General features: G+C 39.5%; 1 protein-coding gene and 1 pseudogene across 1 annotated transcript in view; both read left to right on the forward strand.

Moving 5' to 3' along the window:
• The window catches only part of Efcab5 (EF-hand calcium binding domain 5), a 112,592-nt gene that overhangs the window by 22,864 nt on the left and 64,104 nt on the right, over window positions 1–25,624 (forward strand). Inside the window, exon 2 of the mRNA XM_052197376.1 lies at window positions 471–627. Coding sequence (XP_052053336.1) covers window positions 471–627 — 157 coding nt within the window. The remainder of the gene's footprint in view (window positions 1–470; window positions 628–25,624) is intronic.
• Window positions 14,653–15,737, forward strand: LOC127695318 (protein SET-like; annotated as a pseudogene).

Raw genomic sequence — 25,624 nt, forward strand, 5'->3', positions numbered from 1 at the left:
AGAAGTGATTCTGTATTTGGCTACTATGAATTGTGAGGCAATTAATATATGAATGCAAATTTCTTTTAACAAACTGATTTCAAGTCTCCTGGGAAAATATCCAAAAGTATGATTGCTGCATCTTTTGGTAGTTACATGTCTATGTTTTTCAGATGTCTCCACAGTCTTTCATGATTATTGTTAGTTAACATCCCTACCAATACTTCTTAAATATATTATTTACTTAGATTAAATACTTTACTTACTTATTTAATTAAATTAAAATTTAATTTTAATGATTTAAATATATTTTTACTTAGGTAAAAAGAGAAATAATAGTAGAAATCAACCTAAGATGAGTGCTGAACGCAGTTAAGTACTGGAGGATGAAAGGCAGCTCCAGGGTTTAAGTGAGGCTCTGGATTCTGCCTTTGAACTTTCTGAAGCAAACCAAGGGTTCTTAGCATGCACTCTGTGTTCTCATGCTCCAGGATATCCAAGATGAAGGAGAAAGTGAAACAGAAGAGAGAGCAAAGAGAGTATATAAGCACAGTCAAAGTCAAGGTGGCCAGCATGAGAAAGCAGGCTCTGCAGGAGCAGTTCAGTGAATGGATTCTCAACCCCAAAGGAATGATTCCAATAGTCGTGGTAAGAAGGAGAGAAAGCATGTGTAGAGGGTGTGTGAGGTGGGTGGTAAGAGGGAGGATGTGTGGGGTGTGTGGTAAGAGGGAGGGAGAGCACGTGTGGAGAGTGTGTGGTAAGAGGGAAGTTGCTAGCATGTTAAGCAACACTGAATTAAGCCAATTCTTGACCTGTCTACTCCATAGGAGTTTATTGATTTCTTCAAAATTTTCTCTTGGATATGAAAAATAAAATACAAATCTGGCAAGGTTTTTATTTTATTTATTTATTTATTTATTTATTTATTTATTTATTTTTGGTTTTATGGGTACCTCTTTTTTTTTAATTTTTTTATTCGATATAATTTGTTTACATTTCAAATGATTTCCCCTTTTCTAGCCCCCCCCCCTCCCCGAAAGTCCCGTAAGCCCCCTTCTCTTCCCCTGTCCTCCCTCCCACCCTGGCAAGGTTTTTAGAAATCTTGTTTCTGATAAAGGTTTCTAATAGTCAGGCAGAAAGACAAACTTCAAGTTCAGTACCAGCTTGGTCTATGTGGTAAGACTCTATCTGAACAACATACACACAATGCACTCTCTTTCTCCCTCTGTCTCTGTCTCTGTCTTTGTCTCTCTCTCTCTCTCTCTCTCTCTCTCTCTCACACACACACACACACACACACACACTGAACAAAATACATGACAAACACTTCACCAATGATATATAATATGCAAATGGAAAATCAACCTGTGAGACCATGCCAACATCACCTGCTGTTAAAGGATCGTAGATCAATTTTTACTACTTTTGTTCATTCATTTGGTATGGGATGGGGGTGTATGCACGCTCTAGTGGAGGTCAGAGAACAATTTGCAGGAGTCAGTTCTCTCATTCCACCATGTGGGTCCTAGGGATCAAATTCATGTCATCAGAATTGGTGGCAAGCATCCTTACCCACTGAGCCATCTGATCAGGCTTAGGAATTGTGAATTAAAATAGCAATGAAATAACACACCCCCACCTATGATACTGGTGACAATCCAGAGCACGAGTGACCTCAAGGAGGTACAGTAGTGCAAACAACTCACTCACTGCTACCGGGATGCAAAGCAGCACAACCACTTCAAAAGACTGTTTCTTATGAAACTGAGCAAACTCTTGGAAGAAAAACACTGAGTTATCTCATATATGTGAGGTTTCTAAAGTAGTTACATCAGAAAAGCAAGCAGGATGGCAGTTATAAGGGGGAAGGGGGAGAGGAAGAGGAGTCAGTCTTCAGTGGGTATAGGATTTTAAATTTGTGAAGTTTTAAGTATATGTCTCACAAAATGTAAATGTACTGTGTGCATGCACATACACATACACACACAGACACACACACGCACACACACACACAGACACACACACACACACACACACACACAGACTCATACACACTCTTTAAAATGACTAAATTCACCCATGCCTGTTATCTCAGAACTTGGGAGGCTGAGGCAGGAAGATTACTATGGGTTTTAGACCAACCTGGGCTACATTGTAAAACTTGTCTGTAGGGCTGGAGAGATGGCGCAGCATTTAAGAGCACTCACTGGCTGCTCTTCCAGAGAACCCTGATTCAGTTCCCTACACCCAATGGTGCCTCACAACTGTCTGTAACTCCAATTCCAAGGGATCTGATGCCCTCTTCTAGCCTCTGAGGGCATCAGGTGCACATGCAATACATAGACATATATGCAAGTAAAACACCTACACACATGAAAAAAGCCACTCTTTCTAAACAAAAACAATTAAATTGGTAATTTTTGTGTCCATTTAAAATACACAAATGAAACATACTTTTATAATGTACAACTCAATGGCAGCAATCTTTTTTATTTGCCCTGGTTACTTAGTCCCCTGTCCACACCCACTTCTGGGCATTGATGTATGTAGGCCGCTTTACTTGTAACTGCCCACACAGGTGCGTGACTTGGCTAGGCTGCATTAAAGGGCTACAAAGCAATCGGTGTAGCGAGCAGTAGAATGTGGGTGCTTAAAGGGAGGGGATATCAAGCCATGAGAGATGGAGGAGACTTAAGTGTGTGCTACAAAGTTGGAGAATCCAAGCAGAAAAGACTGAATATCATGAGATTCCAATTACATGACATTCTGGAACAGGAAAAAAAGTATGGAAAAGGTAAAAAGATGGAGTTGCCATCAGGAAAAGAAAAATGAATAGGTAGAACACAGGACGTTTATTTTTGTTAGCATTTAAGTAAAAATGGTTTCATGGCATTTTCACATATATGAAAGATATATAAATATAACATTATATATAAAATAAATAGTATAATATAAATGTTATATAAGATATATGGTATAATATAAAATGCATGTCATATATATTATGCTTTGTTCTTAATTCATCCTCCTTTCCCAAAATCCTCCCGCATGCCCTTCTTCCTCTCATATAGTCTCCCTTTCTGCTTTCAAGTCCCATGTGCCCACTACATCCTTCTACACTGTCTCTCCTCCCTTTAGATCTCTTGTTTGTCCCTGTGGTCCCCACTCGACTTTGATGACTTATACACATATACTTGAAGTCAAGGTTCCTCATGTGAGAGGAAACACTCAGTTCTCAGAACCATCTTGAGTGCTACTCATTTTCCTGCCATGTGATTTAATGATGCTGCACTGCTGAGTGGTATCCCATCTTGTGCCTGCTCCACACTCTCTTCATCTGTTCCTATGTTGTTGAGCTTCAAAGCTGGTTCTACTTCCTAGCTATTAGAATATGAAATATTTGAAGATTGTGAAACAAGCTTATATGATATTACAGTGATAAATGTTACTGTTTTATGTTTGTCAAACCCCTAGAACATACAATACCAAAAGTTACCCAAGCTGTGAACTGTGGGCTTTAAAAGAAATGTTGAATTACTGTAGCCCATCATTTGTAACAGATCAACAACTCTGTAGCACAGGATATTGGCAGTCAGGGAGTGTTTTGTGTGCCTGCTTGCGTTACACATGCCTGTGGCAGGGTACTTGGTACTGTCTGTTCAGCTTAGTTTGAATCTAAAAATTCTAAAAATAGAAATTATGATTATTTTTCCCTAGTATAAAGGGAGTTTGTTTGGGGGGAGGGAAGGGAGTGGTGGCCTAGAGAAGGGGTAGAGGCAGGCATATGGGAGCAGAGCCTTGAGGGCAGAGAAGGGGGACAGGGAGAGAGAGAGAGAAACTCTGGCCAGGAACACCTGGGAACAGAAAAAGGGGCTAAAAAGAACTCTGAAAATTTGTGTTTAGTAGAGGATAAGGAAGGAAAGAGAATTCTCAGGATGGCCTAGATAGTTGCAAAGGTGCCTTATCTACATTACAGTCACCATCCAAGTTACTAGATATGTTTCCTGGAGGGGAAAAAATGGAATTATTCCCAGTGTCTCAGTCCTCACACAATAAGAACAGAAATCAATGAGGGCACGCATGAGAAAGTAAACTGCTAAACTGAACAGAGATTAGATCACCTGGTGCTTAGAAAGACTATATATGGCTTTTAATCTAAAAAGCTAAATATGTGGTCATTGAGAAGTAATATGTTCTCTCCCCTCCTTTCTCTGCAGATTCAGAATGTACTTTATGATTTTTTTCAGAAGCCAGAGCTGCATCTTGGTAAATATGCTTATTCCTGTAGCATTTTTAGTTTTCAGGAAAGAGGCTAAAGTCACATAGTGTCTTAGCGTTTCCATGTAAACTTTTGTCTTAGTTAGGGTTTCCTTGCTATAAGCAGACACCATGACCAAGTCAACTGTTATAAGGACAACATTTAATTGGGGCTGGCTTACAGGTTCAGAGGTTCAGTCCATTATCATCAAGGCAAGAACATGGCAGCAGCCAGGCAGGCATCATGCTGGAGGAGCTTAGAGTTCTACATTTTGATCCAACTGCAGCCAGGAGAGGACCCTCAAAGCCCACCCTCATAGTGACACACTTCCTCCAATAAAGCCACACCTACTCTAACAAGGCTCTACCTCCTAATAGTACTACTCCCTGGGCTAAGCATATTCAAACCTCCACATAGAGTTAATATTAAGACCTATGTTATTGAAAGCACTTAAAGATAATTTAGCCTCCCCTGTTCTTTCCAGAGACAGAATGTCAAAAACTACTAAAGTAATCAACCATCCTGTTTCTTTAGTCTAGTGATCCCTTATATTGCAAGTATTGTGATTACCCCCCTTTTACTATTCCCAGAAAATAATGACTGCAGAATTTAGAAGAAATATATAATACCATAATTAAAATAAAGGAAACATTGCTGGGCAGTGGGAATCCATGCCTTTAATTCTAGCAGTCTGGAGGCAGAGGCAGGCAAATCTCTGAATTTGAGGCCAGCCTGGTCTACAGAGCAAGTTCCAGGACAGCCAGGGCTACATGGAGAAACCATATTCAAAGAAAGAAAGGAAGGAAGGAAGGAAGGAAGGAAGGAAGGAAGGAAGGAAGGAAAGAAGGAAGGAAGGAAGGAAGGAAGGGAGGGAGGGAGGAAGGAAGGAAGAAAAGAGATGGATGGAAGGAAGGGAAGGGAAGATTAAAAAAAGATATGCAAAGAGAGGCATATATTAAAATTGTATGTAGCTATGGCCAGAGAGATGTCTCAGTTAAGTGTGATAGCTGGAAAATTGTAAGGCTTGTAGTTCAGATCCTAGCACTGGGGTAACATGCCCACTGACGTGAAAATGGCTATAACTCTAGGTCTCAGGGATCCAGCACCCCTTTGTGGCCTCCAAAGCACACTCCCCTCCTCCACCCCACGTACTCACATAGACAAACAGATAATGTTACAGACCCCGTAGGGGTCTGCCGCAGGGGTAACCAGGGTTCCTTGGTCCAGGAAGACACAGGTCCCGTGGAAACATGACAAACTGACATGACCACAGAGGTGGTTTAAAATCTGAGTGTATTTCTTGGGTATCTCTCAAAGTCCAGTCAAGTTAACATCTCAATGAAGCATCATATACATCTGTAAAAGGTTAACTAGGCTTTCTCGGGCAATACAGGGTGTTTACCCAAAGTCCAGGGCCCATGTGGCTAAACTGCTTCTTCATCTTGGTCTCGATGTCGCGCCTGCTCAGGAGCTGTAGAAGGATGGTTCTCGCGCCTAGCCTCCTGGCAAAAATGGCGACATTGTAGAGAAGCTGTCTTGCTTGCGCTGTCTTTTGAGAGTCCTTTTGCCTAGTCTGCCGGTTGCATTCTTCTCTGTGTCCTGCTTAGGGCCATCGTAGGCTGCCCTAGGCCCCGGGCGATTAGCTGGATCCGCTCCAGCCTCTAGCCCTTAGCTTGATGAATTAACTAACTCATTCCTCCTCTGGGTAGAGAGAATCTACTGCCTCTCTGTAAATCAAAAGTATCTACTGTCTCTCTGTCTGCCTCTCCTTGAGTATATGTATAAACTGTATCCTGAATCACACCTGGATAAGCTAAGAAAAGTTGTTTTCCTTAAGGGCTCCCTGCGTGAGGCCTGTAACACAAAAGGCCAGTTCCTCATAAAGCTTTCCTTGCTATTCAGGTGGGTCTGAGATAGCCTGTCTGTAAGCAACAAGAGTTAAAGGCGGAACTAGATTAACTTGTGGGGGAAGGTGGCTAGCTATGGGACCAACTCAAATGTTCTTTCTACCTTGCCCAATACTCATCTTTCTGGCAGGGGCCTCCTAAGATTTTTTCAGATGTAAATATCCTTAGTCTGGGCTATTGTTTGGAAAACCATCTGCCCTGAAAGGTAGTAGACTAGAACCTGTGACTGGAATTTCTGGAATGCCTTTTCTACCATAATAACATAAGTGGTTGAAGCAAAGCAGAATTTTTTGTTATAAGATAGATTTTAACATATCTATATTTGCTTGGTTAGGCCATGTCTCAGCTATAAGGAAATAAAGTTTAAGAAATTGCCAAGTGAGATTTATCAGCTTCTAAATATACGGGAAGGTCCATTATTCCCAGGTTCTTTTGCCTCTGTCTGTAAAATATCATTTTTCAGACTTTCACTGGGCCACCGTGGCAAGATAAACGAATAGATCTTTAAAAAGTTATATGTACTGTATATGAATATATAAATGTTTGGTTACAATGTCAGTAGAAGAAATAATGAATATTCAGACCTTTTAGCTCACTTTTAATGAAAAGTTGGATATAAGAAAAGTAAGCTTATATCTAAGTAACTATTTTCCTTGTATTTGACATTTTAAAATAAAGACAAAAAGAATTTATATATTCATATGTGTATCTACACGTATATTGATACACACACACACACACACATAGATATGTGCTATTTTCATGACTGGGGTATTACAAATGCAGACTAACATGGATGTGTTGCATATAAGATCACATTATGACTGCAATGTCATTTTCTATATATAACACAATTTCTGGAATGGTGGACAACTACTGGTTAAGTTCCAGAATGCATTTTACATTCAACCCTCACTCAAAAATCTCACAGTAGTTATATTTTCAGAAGCATTCAATAGCAAAATGAGGGACAGCTCAGTTAGAGCGTGTGCTCCCTAAGCATGCAAAAAGACCTGGACTCAAAACTCAGCAAGGACAACAGCAAACTGTTCTCTGTAATTACATATAAAATAAGTTCTAAATTCAGAATTATTATAAGCAGACCTTTTACCTTTATCGGTGTCTGACAGGAGGGGGGAGCCTTTATTGCATGGAAATTGTGGTAATTCTATCTCTGCACCAGCTTCCCACACACACGGAAACAACAAAAGCTCTCCCACAGATTTCTACTGTGCACACCAGGATGAGAGAACAACTCCATCCCTGAGAGAAGCCATAGACTTTGATGCATTTATTTGAGACTAGGCCAAGAACAAAATCTAACCTGTCACATAAGTAGAGCATAGTCTCGATCCTGGGATTCATGTCCCTATTTTGCTGTATTTCGTTGCTTTGAGGCAGGGTCTCATTATGGCAGCTGCTGCTGCTGACCTAGCACTCTCTGTGTAAACGACCCCAGCTGGCCTGGCACTCACAGAGATCCTCCTGTCTCTGCCACCCAGCTTAAAACACTGTTGTTTGCTTGGTTGGTTTTTAATCACTTGTGTTTAATGAGAGTATTTTTAATTCTTTCTTTGCTCTCCCTTCCAGTTTTCTTAAGACACTCTCTCCGCATGGCTCTCTGGCTGTCCTAGAACTCACTTTGTAAACCAGGCTGGCCTCAAACTCACAGAGATCCTGCCTCCTGTGTTTTGGGATTAAAGGTGTGAGCTGCCACCACGTTCAGGCCTTTCCTTGCTTTTTAGAATAATGTATGTTTCTTAGCTAGCATCCTGGTTGCTCTTTCCTGAACATGATCTGAGCCTTCCTGACAACATCTTCCTCCTGCCCTCAACCCATTAACAAACCTCAGCTCAGCATCCACTTTGTTTAGGAGATTCTTTGCAATGACTTCTCTTATTTATTTTGCGTGAGAGTTAGTAAGGGGTGAATTAAGAATATTCCTTAGGATCCTGATAATAATTAGAGAAATTCTAAACTGTCGCCTCCCAGACAGATGAATATTTGATCCAGTTCCCCTTGTCTACAGTATTGTTTATATCATTCAGCATCCGTTAAGCCCTCACTTGGTTCCAGACACCATGAGCAGTAAAAAACACAGAGGAAATCACAATGGGATCCTTCCCCGTAAGTTGCTCAGTGTCCAGCTGTTGCTGGTAGAAACCAATCTAGTCTTCACAATTTCTTGGAAGTGGGAGGTCTCTTGTGACCATAAGTGGTACCTCCTACTGCCAGTTACAGAGTTCAAGAGCACCTGAAGAATCTTCCCCATGCCCTCATCCCAGCCTGTGGTAGGTGGAGCTGCTGAATGAAGCAGGAGAGGGAGCTAGTGTCTTAGTTCTTTCAGCATAAAACTGTGTCTCTCCTGGCGAGGTCAACAGAAACTATGTAATTATCTTATCAAATGGGACTTTTGGGGTTTTATTTTCTGGAGCCGAGGACCAAGCCCAGGCCCCTGTGCTTGCTAGACAGGTATTCTACCACTGCGCTGAGGCCTAGCCTCTAAAGTAGGGGGTTAAACATTCCCTGTTGCTACTCACCCTCATCCAGGAGGCTCTGTTTGATGGATTCTTAGCATCTTCATTTCTTGGTTCTTGTGCACATTAAGTGTTGTTTTCTGTGTTTGCCTTTTGGCTTTCTCATCTCCTGGCACACTGCCCACACACGTTGGATTTTCTTATTCTAACCCATGACTCTAGTTGACCACTCTCAATTCCAATCTGTTCCCCTGAGCTCCTGATCCTCCATGAAAAGCCTACAATGATTGGTGAGAAAGAAGTTGCTGATGAAAATGATAATAATTATTTCAGCAAAACAAATTATATGTCAGCACATATATACGCATTAGGAAATGCATGGGAAGGTTCCAGAAAAGATGGCAAGCAACAGTGATGACAGGCTCTGGGGTCAGGGGGACTGAAAATGATCAGGAGAATACAGAAAAAGGAAGAGACTCATATCCACACACAATTTTTGATGTCACCTCACATAATAATTTTCTGAGATGAATAGCCCTCATATTATTTACATCTTTTACTAAGAAACCATATCCACATGGTGTTTGTTAATTTTGGATACATTAAAGACAATGAAACTTTAAGCTGGATGTGGAGGCACATACCTCTGATGCTAGCATTCAGTGGGCAGAGGCAGGTGGATCCCTGTGAGTTTAAGGCCAGTTAGAGATATGTAGAGAGACCCATCTTTAAAAATAAAGTAAAAAGTAGTCTAGCTCTTAACAACAACAACAAAAAGACACATTTTAAAGAGAAGTTTACAGAGAGACATTGGTTTAGATCTCCTAGTATAAATACTCTCATAAACCTACAATGGTCTTAATTTTTTGGTTGTTTATGTTATTATGCATATCCTTTTATACTTTATATCAACCTAGTAATTAAAAAGTTAGATTCATTCTTTTTAATATAGAGGTTTCTTGGTTAAATAAAGCCAGGAAAAGACCCTTGGTACCAACTGAGATGCAACCCAACTACAAATTATTCACCATAACTATGGATAGATACTAGTTGGGAATAATTTTAAGTTCTATATTATAAGTATAAAATATAAGTTTATTATATCCAGACTAATTAGCAAATAACTTTTATTCTAAAATTAGAATCGCGTTGCAAAGATCTGGTTATCATTAAATCGGTGGAGCTAGGATTGACCCAGCAGCAGTTTGTACAAGTAAGGAGCTATGTTATTAATGTTTGTATCAAATTATTCTGCCTGTTTCAATCATCTTTGGATAGATGTCACATATACAGTATCTGAGGATTAAATCAAATTAAAGAATAATACCTTATCATTTCTAAGATACATACTTCAAAATATTTAGCCACTCTGAAATTGGGTAGCAATTTTCAAATAACTCCTTTATTTTCTTTCAACTTATGACATTCGTGATACAAAAATATGAAAAACTTCTACTGACACTTTCTGATAAGATCAAGGGGAAAAACCTTATCATTTTATGTTCAATGACATCTGATCATACAAATACAGTGATATCTAAGACTCAGTCTACATGGTATTATCAAATCTGAGGAAGTACCGATTTTACTGTAGTGGAATAATGAAAGAAGCCATTTTGTTAGGCAAGTATCCTGTCTGTGACAACCTGCTTTTATATGTTGTCTCCTTTCTTCCTCCAGTTTTTCTTTATTGAGTCCAGGAGTTAGTTTAGCTTTTCTGTTTCCTCTCATACACTCTTATTCCACTGAAGGTGACAACCATGCATTAGATAGAGTTTCATGTGAAGGATTTCTTAAATCCTTTGTGGTGGAATGGTTCTCATCTAGATCACATACCAATGAGATACACTGCTCAAATACCCAGAGATCAGTATTGGGTGATTTGGAGGAGCCAGGCAGAATGACTCAGCAAGGCAGGGAGAGGCAAGCCTGAAGACCTGAGGTTGCCCCAGGAGCCCAAAAGATGGCAGGAAAGGACCTACTACTGAGAACGATTCCCTGTCCTCTATACACTTGCATGTCTTGGGTGGGGTGGGGGGGCAGTTCAGAAAAGGGAAGACTTTTTCTCTTTAATGTAATTATAAACATATTTATATTTCTTTGCAAAACTTGATTCTCAATGCTGCATATCTATTTGTCTTAGTAGTTTCTCTACAAATACACAATTTAGAAGATGTTCTTAGTTTTAATTATAAAAGTAATATGAATTTTAACCATATGTAAAGTATATCTCACTAAAAAGTAATATAGGCTCATTATAGAACATTACAAACAAAAAGGTAAAGAGAAAAATGTTAAGCCTGTAATTCTATTACCAGCTTATATCTACTGTTAACACTGTGATACATTCCTCAGATCATAATATTGAGTCACATTTTTACTCCAGGATGGGGAAGGAGCACTTTTCCCTGTTTCTCTAACTTAATTACAGCTAAAACCTGTAATGGCAGTGTAATGCTTTGCTGTGTGGTTGTACTATTTCTTACTCACATCTTTATGAGTAGACAGTTACCTTCTCATACTCCTAATAAAACTAAGACAATGCCTGCATTAAATCTTTGTTTATAGTTTAAAACTGTCTCTCATCCTCTCAACATATATGTTAAGTCCCTGACCCCTCAACTTTTGGGCCTAAAGTGGGTATATTAAAAAAATACCCAGAGCCAGGAGTGAAGTAGGACCAGTGGCATTACAACAAGTACTCTTGCAGTACTCTCTCTCTCTCTCTCTCTCTCTCTCTCTCTCTCTCTCTCTCTCTCTCTCTGGAAAAGAGGCACACACATGTGTGGTTGTGAGCATGTACACTATGGAAAGCCAATGTGAGGACAGAAAAGGAAGGAAGCCATCTGCAACCAAGGAGGAGATGTCATCCGACATCGACTCTTTGAGCTTTCAATTCAGACAGTGTAGGTTCTAGAACTAGGAGGACATCCGCTCAGTTGTCAGAAATGTCTAGTCTGTTATGCGAGCCCGATGGGGCGCCAGTCCTTTGTTTAGAATGGATTCCCAGAAGTGGAACTGGCTAGGTCAAAGAAAGAAGAGCTGAAGCTCCGGGTACCTGCTGTCACCTTGTACTGTTGATTGCTTTGATTTATTCTCCCACCAGAATGCACAAGAGCTCTCCCCTCCTGCTGCTAAGAATGAGAAACCTACAATTTGATTTTTCCTCTTCTTTCAGTGCTTGGGATTGCACATGCTGGGCAGTCACCACTTCTGGGCTATGTTCCCTGAGCCTCACTTATTTTTTTTTTAACAGAGGTTAAATATTTTTATATTAAAACACTTTATTGTGTGACCTAGTGATTCGTATTTTTTTCTTATATGAGCAAGCTATGTCAGCAACACGGGCAAATTTGAGTCTTACCACATTTAATGTGTGATGTCGTGAATTCAAAGATACTTTAATTTCTTTGACTTTAATTCACCAAATATTACTGTTTTCTCTTGGTAGACATAGTCATTGGCAATAGTAGGGTCTTTTATTCCAATTAATTACTATTGCTAATAGTAGCTAAACAGTATCAAGTTCTTAAGAGTATTAAAGTATAATGTACTGTATATGAGAGAAAAAGAGACAGAGAGACAGAGACAGCACTCAGATGGGTCAAGAGTCCACGGAGAGACCATACTGAAGACAGCTGATTCAGACTCAAGGACCAGTCTCTGGAGAGGTCAGATAAGCTTTATGAACTGCAGGTGCAGAGTTGCTCACAGTGCAGAGTTCTCAAATGCTGCAGGGTGGGGGAAGGGAGGGCAGTTTTAGAGTCAGTTGGAACCAGTCTGCTTTGTGTCAGGCAGGAGAAACTTCACTTGAACTGGAGCCCAGGTCACAGGTACACTGCTGTGGCCATTTTTCTAGATGGGAAAAATAACTTTTATAGTACCGAGGTTGCGTCATTCTTTGGTCTGACGTTTTTCATAAGGGCCTGGGTCTGTGTCTCTAATATGGTTTTACTATCCACTCGTATCCGGGTGTTCCTGATTTGACTTGAAGTGCATAGGTTGTTACACTTTATTGTATAAAGAGGTTGCTTAGCGGGCCGTGCCTTGTGGTTTCAGCTAGGGTTGTTCACTTGCACAAACAAGATGTGAGTCATTCTACCTCAGCATTTATACTGAAGATAGAGGAAGCTGCTCTTTTAAAAAATGGGATCGCTTGGGACAAGCCCCAGCTTGAAACAAGTAGAAACAAATATGGACACAAGCCCAGTCTTCATATTTGTCCTACCTTTTGATGTTTACTTTAAGTTAGAACTGAAAGTGCTCATTGTGCACTGTTGGCAGTGTGTGTGATTGGCAAATCTATGTTTTTCTAATTTCCTCAGCTTTTTTGTCTTTTATTATTATTATTATTATTATTATTATTATTTTGGGGGTTGTTTTGTTTTGTTTTGAGACAGGGGTTTATCTGTGTAGCCCTGGCTGTCCTGGAATGCATTCTGTTGACCAGGCTGGCCTCAGAAATATGCTTGCTGTGCACCAACATGACAAACTCAAATGTCCTCAATTTAAAAAAAGGAATTAAAGCTAGTCTCCACCTTAGAAACATTTGTGTTAATTTTTATGCAAACAAATCAGGAGGTCATTTAAAGGTGCTTCCTGTGGCTCCTGCACTCACAGGGCACTCCCAAGATCCACAAAGTATTCACAATCGTGTGTTTTTATTTTTATGATGAGCTTGAAAATAATTTTAACAAATAACATAAAGAATATAACTTTGTTTTTCTTCTAAAAAGCTGCAGCTCCTTATGGAACAAGTAGCCGACTTTCCAAAAGAGAAAAAAATCCAAATCATTGTCTCCAGAGGAAAAGGAAACATTTTACAGAATTTGATAGAAATGTTCAGCACCTGCATAAATTTACCTTTTCCAGAAACAGGAATGTTCTCTGGCCTGAAACTCCCTGAGAATGTGTGTCTTTAGGTGTTTTTAGACAAGTGTTTTAGACAAGTGTTTTAGACAAGTGTTTAGGTGTTTATAGACAAGGTTACCTTGTCTACCTTTACTATCAGACAAGGAAAAGCAGGAAGACAGCACAACAACAACCACAACAACAGCAACAACAACCACAACAACAACAACAGCAACAACAAGTGTTTCTTTTCTATTTTAACAAATTTGGCTGGAAATAGCATGTGGCAGTTTGGGAATAAAAATTTCTAATCATTCCCAGAATTAAGAGAGAATCAAATGAACAAGGATTCGGGTGGAGGCAGTAAGACTGTGTGTGTGTGTGTGTGTGTGTGTGTGTGTCACGGTCTGGTAGTGACAACCACCTTCTTGTTGTCTTTTTAGTTCTTTGGAGATACAATTAACCTTACAAACTGGAATGAAAGGCTGAAGCTTGGTGTGACAAGTTAATTCTTATTCATTGGAGATGAATTTATTCTAAGGCCCCTATTTTACCATTGCCAAAGTGGCATCAATGGAATTTTTAAAAAAATTTATTATTTTTTATGTACTAATGTTTGCCTGCTTGTGTATAAGCACACTGTATATGCACCTGTTGCTCTAGAGGCCAGAAGAGGGTGAGAGAGCCTATGAAACTAGAATTACAGAAGGTTGTAAGGTGGCACGTGGGAGCTAAGAACCAGAAACCTAGGGCTCTCCTAGAGCAAGTGCTTGTAGCCACTAAGGTCTTCGCCAACCCCTCAAAAAGATTTTTGAAAACACTATTATCACAATTATATTGTAAATATGACTCCTTGTTAGTTGAAAGGGAGAGGGAAAGAATTTCTTTAACAATTTCCTCTTAAATGTAGCCTCTCAGCTGGGCATGGTGGTACATGCCTGCAATCTTGGTATTTGAGAGGCTGAGGCAAAAGAATTGTGAATTAGAGGCCAGTCTGGGCTATGGAGTAAAACCATGTATTTAAGGAAAAAAAAATCAGAAACCAAAAAAAAAAAAAAAAAAAGCCCCAAACAACCAGTTTTTCCAATTTTAAGATGAATAGTCTTTTTACATTTTTAAAATAAGACACACCTGACACTCGTTGTGTGCTTTTGATAAACCTCCTTTAAAATCAGAACTTTGAGTTCCTTGAGTTTCTTCCTGCTGTGAACCTCAGGGGTCAGGCACCGGTCTCCTAGCCACCTCCCGCGCACCATGGCCCCAAAGCAGCAATCTGCTGTCCTGCCTCAGCCCAAGAAACCCAGGCCAGCTACTGCCCTGAAGCTGGAGGACAAGTTGGCCTCTCCGGGTCTGCCGAAGGGAGAAAAAGAGCAAGAAACAATTGAACCTATTGATGAAGTACAAAATGAAACAGACAGACATAATGAACAAGCCAGTGAGGAAATTTTGAAAGTAGAACAAAAATATGACAAACTCCCCCCCAACCATTTTTTCAGAAGTCAGAATTGATCCCCCAAATCCCAAATTTTTAGGTAACAACATTTGTCAGTCATCCACAAGTGTCTGTACTGCTTGAGGAGGAAGATGAGGAGATTCTGCATTACTCTACCAGAGTTCAAGTGACAGAATTTGAAGACACTAAATCAGGTTACAGAATAGATTTTGATTTTGATGAAAATCCTTACTTTGAAAATAAAGTTCTCTCCAAAGAATTTCATCTGCATGAGAGTGGTGACCCGTCTTCAAAGTCCACCGAAATCAAATGGAAATCTGGCAAGTATTTGACAAAATGCTCAAGTCAAATGCAGAATAAGGCCAGCAGGAAGAGGCAGCAAGAAGAGTCAGGGAGCTTCCTTACCTGGTTACTGATCATTCTGACACCGGTGCTGACGAGTTAGGAAAAGTCATCGAAGATAGTATTTGGCCAAATCCCTTGCAGTACTCTTTGGTTCCCGATATGGATGATGAAGAAGGAGAGGCAGGCAATTATGATGATGACGATGAAGAGGAGGGGGGGGGGTTGGAAGATATTGATGAAGGAGATGAAGATAAAAGTGAAGAAGATGATGAGGAGAATGAAGGGGAGGAAGGAGAGGAGGACAAAGGCGAGGATGACTAGCACAGAAGATTGATGGATTTCAACCTTCTTTTTTATTTTATTTTTATTTTTTTAATTTTCTCCAGTCCCCGGGAGCAAGTTGCAGACCTTTCCTCCCTGTCCCTCTGTGCTCAGTCTGCCCTGTTTTTGAGGTTTCAACATCATGGTTCTCAACTAATTTGGGGGAAAATATCTTGAGCAAAATACAATAGGAAAAGAATAAAAAGAAATCAGAATCTTGTCCATCTCAGGGTTTGTGGCTTTTCATAGACAGGGTGGGGTGCTATATCAGTTTTATAAACAAATCACCTAACATACAATGACAAAGAAAGAGCAGATAAATGAAGTAAGTGAACAAAACTGAGCAGGTCTCAATATTAAACATTAAAAAGCCAGATCAAAATTACTTCTCAGACATCTGAATGGTAAAATATAACATTTATAAAATTTACAATTTATAAAGATAGCACTCCCTTAAATCTTTTGGAAGCACATTGCAAGAGACTATATAAAAGAGAAATATATTAGAAATATAAAGATAAGTGAGTAAAACCACAATAATTATGGAGCTATTAAAAACTTCATTGGTAAGAACTTTATTAGGATTTAATTCACACATTTCTTAATGTTGCTACAACAAATTACTACAAAGTTAGTTTCTGAAAACAACAAGTTTATTCTCTCACAGACCTGGAAACCAGAAATCCAGGATGAGAATCATGGGTCACAGTCCGGTGTTGGCAGCCCCTCTGGTGGGTCACCTGCAGCTTCCCGTCAGAGAACTGAAGCCCCAGAGAGGGATGCTTCCAGCTTCTGGTCACTAGTGGATGTTAGCAACCTCTGCCTCTGTAACGGTGTTGCTTCCTCCTCCTTCTCCCTGGCCGAGAAAGCCACCTCATACAGACACATGTGATTGCATTTAGGGTTTACCTGCATAATTCAGTATAGTTTCCCTGCCCCCAAACTTTAGTTTAGTCATATATACAAGTATTCCTCTTCTGCATAAGGTATCATTTACAGACTCAGGGTCCTAATGATTATTCCAGGCCATTATTCAGCCCACTATTCAATACCTTATGCCCCTTTAAAGGTATACAATTGAATGTATTTTAATATATTCTCAAAATAGAGTAACTGTCTTTAAAATCCACTTTAGAATAATTCCTTCACTGAATAAAGAAACCCCATGCCGGGTAATAGTCACTCCCCCTTGTCTTCTAAACCACAGGCCATCAGCAGCCACTAAGGTACTTTTTTGTCTCAGTAGCTTTGGCTCTTTGAGATATTGTCTATAAATGGAATCACCCAGTGTCATTTTTGGCTTCTTAATGATGTTCTGTAAGTTCATCCATTTCAGCATGCTGCCTTGTTTTTGTTTTTGTTTTTGTTTTTGTTTTTGTTTTTGCCAATGACATTCCTCTGTGTGGGCATACACCTTTTATTTCTCAGGTCAGCAGTTGATGAACATTTGGGTTGTTCTTGCTTTTTTTTTTTTTTTTTTTTTTTTTTTTTTTTGGTTTTTTGGATTTGGTTTTTTCAAGACAGGGTTTCTCTGTGTAGCCCTGGCTGTCCTGGAACTCACTCTGTAGACCAGGCTGGCCTCAAACTCAGAAATCTACCTGCCTCTGCCTGCCAGAGTGCTGGGATTACAGGCGTGCGTCACCACCGCCCGGCATTGTTCTTGCTTTTTGATCACTGCGAATAAATTCTTCCATTAATATTTGTGTATACACTTTAACACTGACACATGTTTCCATTTTTCTTGAGTGTCTATCTAGAAGGGGATTTCTGGACTACATAGTCAGTGTTTCTAGAAGCTTCTAGACTATTTCCCAGTTTCCATTCCCAGCAGCAGCAAGATGACTCCCATTACTCCATGCCCTTGCTGTTGTTAGTCTTTAAAACTACATTTATCTGTTTTGTGCCCCAGCACATGTGTGGAGGCCAGAGGTCAACATTGAGTGTCATCCCTGGACTCTGTCCACCTAATCTTCTGTGACTGAACCTGGAGCTCACTGATTGGCTAGGCTACCTATCCATCCAGCTTCACGGCCTGTCTCTGCCTCCCCAACACTAAGGTTACAGACACTTGTCTTATCATTACACAACAAGCATGTTATGAATTGAACCATGTCCTCAGCTCCTTATGTCTAATTTTATGGAGTACTGGAAAATGTGTACTCAGATAAGAAATTGTAAGATGAGATATCCAGCTATCTTTTTGATTTCTTGCCACACTTTAAGCATTATTCTGTGTTGTTATCATAGTTGCAGAAAAGTCACAAAGGTATAAAAGCCTAGAAAATACATTTTTTCTATATGGCATGAGATATTTATTTTATAAATATATAGAGATAAGACTTAGAGATGAGACCCACCAGGAGAGAGTGATCTCCCAGCAGCCCTTTCACTTCTGAGCTAAGAGGTGAGATCTCCACCTTCTCTCTGGAGGGGACCAGCTAGGAGCACACAGGCCTAAGATCAGTGGAACAGCTGGGACAGAAGTCTTCCTGCCACCATTTGCACCTGGGAGCTGGGAAACTCCACAGTCTTCTGTGCATAGCCCGCCAGGAGAGAGAGAGAGAGATCTCCCAGCAGTGCTTTCTACTTTTGAACACAGACTTACAGGTCCACAGGAGGAATAAATTCCAATCAGAGACAAGAATACCAACTAGCATCAGATGGCGAAAGGCAAGCACAAGAACCCTACCAACAGAAACTAAGGCTACATGGCAACATAAGAACCCAGTTCTCCCATCACAGCAAGTCCCGGATACCCCAACACACCGGAAAAGCAAGAGTTGGATTTAAAATAGTATCACATGATGCTGATAAAGGGCTTCAAGAAAGACTTAAATAACTCCCTTAAAGAAATACAGGAGAACATGGGTCAATAGGTAAAAGCTCTTAAAGAGGAAACACAAAAATCCCTTAAAGAAATACAGGAGATCATGGATCAATAGGCAGAAACCCTTAAAGAAGAAACACAAACATCCGTTAAAGAATTACAGGAAAACACAAACAATCAAGTGAAGGAACTGAACAAAACCATCCAGGATCTAAAAGTGGAAGTAGAAACAATAAAGAAATCACAAAGTGAGACATCTCTGAAGATAGAAAACCTTGGAAAAAATTCAGGAGTCATAGATGCAAGCTTCAATGGAATACAAGAGATAGAAGAAAGAACCTCAGGTGCTGAAGATACCATAGAAAATATTGACTCAACAGCCAAAGAAAATGCAAAATGCATAAAGCTGGTAACCCAAAACATCCAGGAACTCGAAGGACACAATGAGAAGACCAAATCTAAGGATTATAGGCATAGATGAGACTGAGGATTCAGTTCTTAAAGGCCTAGTAAATATCTTCAACAAAATTGTAGAAGAAAACTTCCCTAACCTAGAGAAAGAGATGTCTGTGAACTTATAAGAAGCCTTCAGAACTCCAAACAGACTGGACCAGAGAACAGAAAGTCCTCCCAGCACATAATAATCAAAACACCAAGTTCACTAGACAAAGAAAGAATATTAAAAGCAGTCAGGGAAAAAGGGCAAGTAACATAAAAGGCAAACCTATCAGAATCACACCAGACTTCTCACCAGAGTTGATGAAAGTTAGCAGATCCTGGGCAGACCTCATACAGACCCTAAGAGAATACAAATGCCAGCCCAGACTACTTACTATACCCAGCAAAACTCTCAATCATCATAGATGGAGGAACCAAGATATTCCATGATAAAACCAAATTTATACAATATCTGTCCACAAATCCAGTCCTACAAAGGATAATTGATGGAAAATGCCAACCCAAGGAGGGAAACTATGCCCTAGAAAAAGCAAGAAAGTAATCTTCCTCAACAAACCCAAAAGAAGATACCCACACAAACATAAAAATAACATCAAAAATAACAGGAAGCAACAATAACTATTCCCTAATATCTCTTAACAACAATGGACTCAATTCCCTAATAAAAAGACATAGACTAACGAAAATGTTTATAATTCCACCTTCAATCAACTTAGAATTATCTTTATGCCTATCATTTTATCTGTATAATTTCCATGACAATCTTTAATTTTAGCATGTTTTTCTATATATTTCTTCAATTTTATCAAAAATATTTTCCATGTAAATCTTCAAGTTTATCAGAAAATGTTTATAATTCCACTTTCAGTCAACTTAGGAATACTTTTATACCTACCATTATTATATCTATATAAAATTTTCCATGATAATTTTCAATTCTAACGTGTTTTTCTACACTTTTCTACAATTTTATCAGAAATATTTTCCACGTAAATCTTCAATTTTATCATAAAATATTTTTATCCCATATTTCAATTAATTTAGCAATGTTTTACATGTCTACCACTTTACTCTTTAATTTTCCATGAAAATTGTCAATTTTAATGTGTTTATCTGAAATATTTTCCATGTAAATCTTTAATTTTATCATAAAGTGTTTTCACTTCCCTTTGCTTCCCTTTTCAATAAATAAAAAAAATTTTAAAAAAGACTTAGAGATGAAGGGTGAATGGGCCTTTAAGGTTATTTCATTATTAAAAGAGCTAACAAAAATATTTTTCATGTAAATCTTCAATTTTATCAGAAAATGTTTGAAATTCCTCTTTCAATTGATTTAGTAATGTTTTTATGTCTATCATTTTATCTGCATTATTTTTCATAATCTTCAATTTTAACATGTTTTCCTATATATTTCTTCTATTTTATCAGAAATGTTTTCCATGTAAATCTGATTTTATCACAAAATGTTTTTAATTCCACCTTCAATTAAATTAGTTTTCCATGAAAACTGTCAATTTGAAAATGTTTTTCTATGTATCTCTTCTATTTTATCAGAAATATTTTCCATGTAAATCTTCAATTTTATCATAAAAATTTTTACTTCCTTTTTCAATAAAAGAACACGCTTTTCTTTTTTTTTTAATTCGATATATTCTTTATTTACATTTCAAATGATTTCCCCTTTTGTGGATTCTGAAAGGACTTTTGGCAGCAGGATGAAAGGGCTTAAAAGGGGGGAGTATAGGGGGTTAGGTGAGTGTGGCTAGGCAGCGTGGGGGAAGGTGCCCAGGCAAAGGCCTTTGCCTGGGCACCTCTGCCCCTGAGGGACCACACACACAGACATGGTATAGAATAGATTTTATTGGGAGTTAGTGGTAGAGAGAGGTAGAGAGGTAGAGAGAGAGAAAGAGAGAGAATAGAGAGAGTGGAGAGTGGAGGCTGGCCATGACCACATGGAGGGGGGAAGAGCCCCAGGGGCAGAGAGGTGAGAGAGTGTGGGAGAGCGGAGAGCAAAGAGGGAGAGGAGGAGCAAGTAGCCCCTCTTATAGTGGGCCAGATCTCTGGGGCGGGGCATACCTGGCTCTGGCTATTGCCAGGTAGGTGTGGGGTGGAGCTTAAACAAAACCCCAACAGGTTTCCCCCTCCCCGAAAGTCCCATAAGCCCTCTTCCCTCCCCCTGTTCCCCAACCCACCCCTTCCCACTTCCCTGTCCTGGTATTCCCCTACACTGCTGCACTGAGCCTTTCCAGGACCAGAGGCCACTCTTCCTTCTTCTTGGGCATCATTTGATATGTGAATTGTGTCTTGGGTATGCTGAGCTTCTAGGCTAATATCCACTTATCAGTGAGTGCATACCATGAGTAGAACATGCTTTTCAAAAAAAAAAAAAATCTTGTCATTACAAGGCATGTCTGCTCCTGACAGTCCCTCCTTCCACTTAAAAAAAAAAAAGTGATAAACATCAATTCCTCCATGTGCAGTTATTTCAATTGTTGCAAGCTAGCCACAGGGCAAGAATTGCCCTAATTTTATCTGTAGACAGAATGCTGTTCAAAAAGGACAAATGGGACACAGAACAGACAATTGCTAAGTTCTGCCAAGACAGAATAAGCTAGTCCTTCATAATTCCTGCTTCACTTAAGGTCTGTCAGATGTTCTGGGTCAGAGGGCTCAAGATAGATGCTCCAACATTGTAAGGAATGTGGGGGACTGTCCAGGCAGTCTGCTCTCTCTGCCAGTTGTTTTAAGTTCTGAAAGTTGTGTTCCTGTACTTCTTGCCTACAAAATATTTAGCCCTTCTCAAATCTCTGATGGGGTTGAAGACTAGATATAGTAACACAATTAAACTCAAGTTGTTTAGCATTAAAGAAGGTATTCTAACTTTTAAAAGATAGATTTTTAGATAATGATAATACAAGTTAAAACCAAAGATGATCTAGGTACAGAATTGTAAACGCATTAAGTTAAGATAGATGATGAAATACTTCCTCTAAATTGCCAAATATAATGAACTGTATATTATAAGTGTGTATCATGCCTTATAATTTGCATAATTGTCATAATTGTATTTGTAGTGGTAATATTTTAATCTGCTCTAAACTCCCTGGCAGGTGCACACACTCTTCTCACTACTGTCCCAGTGTTATGCATTTGTGAAAGAAAGGCACGCATACACACACACACACACACACACACACACACACACACAGCCTTTTATTTTACTATACCTTAAACAATGCAATGGCTGAGCACTTCCAAACCTCCCCATGGCTCACACACTGTCCTTCTGATATTCCTGAATTATAACTTACTAAAACCTATATTCCACTCTGGCCACCACAGGCCAGGCCTGCAGCTTTCCTGGGCCATGATTTCTGTCTCTTACATGTTGGCAGTGTCTCTGTATCCCTGTCCTGCAGCTCCCAGGCCAGGACCTTCTCCTTCCCCAGCAATGGCATTTTTCTCCTCCCTTGTGTTCCTGGCCTGGGAATCTCAAAGTCCCACCTCTGTCTCCCTGCCCAGCCATTGGCCACTGGCAACTTTATTTACCAATTAAAGCAACCGGGGGCAGGGACTCACAGCATCTTATATGCAGATGTGCGAATTCCTGTGTAATTTGGGAACCCATACTGCAAGCATTAAATTAAATCCACATTTTTTCCTATATGGCATGAGATATTTCCTTATGAATACATAAGGATAAGACTCAGAGATGAATGGTGAGGGGGGAGCAGTAGGTTGGGGCCCATCAACTGTGATGCTCTGTAGAATGCTAATGGGTTTATGAGGCATTCATCAGCCTTACATCATCTTCTCCTTTTTTGCTGGGTTAGCCTGTTAACATTAGTTTTTCTAACATGTCTGAACATCTCTTAGTAAACTCAAACATACACACTTAGACATGTTAATTATAGAAAACACTTATCTGGGTCAAATCCAAGAAAATGTTTCTTAAGCTAAGCCAGTCCAGACCACATAGTGAGACCCTATCTCAACAAAGAAAAACTTGCATGAAAGTATTTAATATCTTGATCAACAAACCACTGGGCCATCCTGTGTTGCACAGAGATAGCTTCCTGAGCACTTGTTATCTTGCTTTTGAGATGAAATCTCACCAAACAGCCCAAACTCTCCTTAAACTGGATCCTCTTACCTCAGCTTTCTCTGTTAGTGGCTTTCTAGGCACATGCCACTGCACCTGGCTAATATCACTTGCTTTTCTTTTTTTTTCTTTTTCTTTTTCTTATTGAATAACATCTTCATTTACATTGCCAATGGTAAAACCTTTCCCGATTCCCCCCTCCCCAAAGACCCTCAACCCCTCCTCCCACCCCCTGCCTCTACGTATATGCTCTTCCACCCGACCCATTCCCACCTCCCCACCCCCTCGATTTCCCTTTGTTGGGGCATCTATTGAGCCTTTACCTGACCAAGGACCACTCCTCCCACTGATGCCCAACAAGACATTCCTCTGCCACATTTTTGGCTGGAACCATGTATGCCTCTTGGTTGATGGTTTAGTCCCTGGGATCCTGAGGCATCTGGGTGGCTGAAATCATCGTTCTTCCCATGTAGCTGTAAACCCTTCATCTCCTCTGGACCATCCTCCAGGTCCTCCATTGGGGACCCCACACCCAGTCCAATGGTTGGCGGCTAGCATCTGCCTCTGCATTTCTAAGGCTCTGGCAGGGCCCCTCCTGAGACAACCACAGCATGCTCCTTTTGCCCATGTGTTCAAGATTCATCCCCACTTTCTCCTCTATAAGCTTCAGTATGTCTGGTTTTGTGTGTAGATCCTTGATCCACTTGGACTTGAGCTTTGTACAAGGAGATAAGAATGGGTGGAATTGCATTTTTCTGCATGCAGACCTCCAGTTGATCCTACACCATTTGTTAAAAATGCTGTCTTTTTTCCACTGGATGTTTTTATCTCCTTTGTCAAATATCAAGTGACCGTATGGGTTTTTTGCTATTCCAGATGAATTTGAGAATTGCTCTTTCTAGTTCTATGAAGAATTGATTTGGGATTTTGATGGTCATTGCATTGAATCTGTAGATTGCTTTTGGCAAGATGGCCATTTTTACTATATTGATCCTGCCAATCCATGAACATGGGAGATCTTTCCATCTTCGGAGACCTTCTTCAATTTCTTTCTTCAGAGACTTGAAGTTCTTGTCATACAGATCTTTCACTTGCTTCCTTAGGGTCACACCTATGTATAAAATATTATTTGGGACTATTGTGAAGGGTGTCATTTCCCTAATTTCTTTCTCATCTTGTTTATCCTTTGAGTAGAGGAAGGCTACTGATTTGTTTGAGTTAATTTTATATCTGGCCACTTTGCTGAAGTTGTTTATCAGTTTTAGGAGTTCTTTGGTGGAAGTCTTGGGGTCACTGAAGTATACTATCATATCATCTGCAAATAGTGATATTTTGACTTCTTCCTTTCTAATTTGTATACCTTTGACCTCCTTTTGTTGCCTGATTGCTCTGGCTAGGACTTCAAGTACTATATTGAATAGATAGGGAGAGAGTGGGCAGCCTTGTCTGGTCCCAGATTTTAGCATCACTTGCTTTTCTAGTTATTACCTTTTCAGTTATTTTATTAGCACCCACTTATGAAACTGGAAGAAACTATAATATTAATATTGGGCTTAAAGACAAGATAGCAGCTACAAGTGTGGCCCAGTGGAGGCACCATGCCATCTGATTGCCCTGTGATCACAGAATATGTCTAGTCCACAGATGCTTCTCTATCTCTCCCATTCTCCTATGTATCTGTTCTCTGATGGATAAATAAGCAGTAATGGTCTCTTCATTGACTACAATCAACTCACTTTTCAATCCCATTTGTTCTAGTAAATAATGGTTCAAAACAACCATTTGAGAACACTTTCCTCTTATTCCTCAGCTGTTAGGTACAGCACAGAAATGCATTAAGATAACATTCTATCATAACAAAGTAAGAATATTTGTATGTACAAGTGGGAGTCTATGCCTCTGTGTGTGCAATTACATGGCTGCAGTCATATGCTTTTCTTCTGTTCTTATAAGACATGGTCAATTCTCTGTAATTATTTTATTTATAGTTGAATTTGTAGTTAAGTGGGTGTGGTTGGTAATCTTTATGTTATGTAACTGACACATATCACAATTAGAATATGCTCACTCAGAAAACCCATAGGTTATAAATCCAGGTTTAATTCTTGATTCAGTAGAAACCCCACACCAGAAAAAATTCACATGGCTTTAGCATTAATTTCCAAAAGCTAAATAGAATATAAAGTGATATTTTTATCATGAATCAATATTTTTCAATATTGATCCACAATATAAAAATTTTAATTACGTAATAATTTTACAATATGAGTAATTTAGAAAAATGCCTACTAATTAAGCAAAAAGTCATTAGTGCTAAAGGATAAAATCTTAGGCTACTGAACTAATTAGGACCAATTACCCCACATCATCCAGCTCAGTGGTTCTCAAACTTTAGCAAACCTATATCCCCTCTAGGGCTTGTTAAACACAGATTGATCTCAACCCCGGGATTTCTGATGCAGTAAGACAAGGGCAGACTGTATTCCCAACACACTCTTGGGCAATGCTGTTGGTGTTTGGACCATACTGATTTCTTAACTACCTGAAAAATAAACAAGAAAAACGGCTATGAGGATATGACACAGAATACCCAGATTCTGAGCATGCTGTGTATACATTCCTGTGACTTCACCATGTCCCTCTGA

The sequence above is a fragment of the Apodemus sylvaticus genome, chromosome 10 (assembly GCF_947179515.1).
Source record: "Apodemus sylvaticus chromosome 10, mApoSyl1.1, whole genome shotgun sequence".
NCBI classification, from domain to species: Eukaryota; Metazoa; Chordata; class Mammalia; order Rodentia; family Muridae; genus Apodemus; species Apodemus sylvaticus.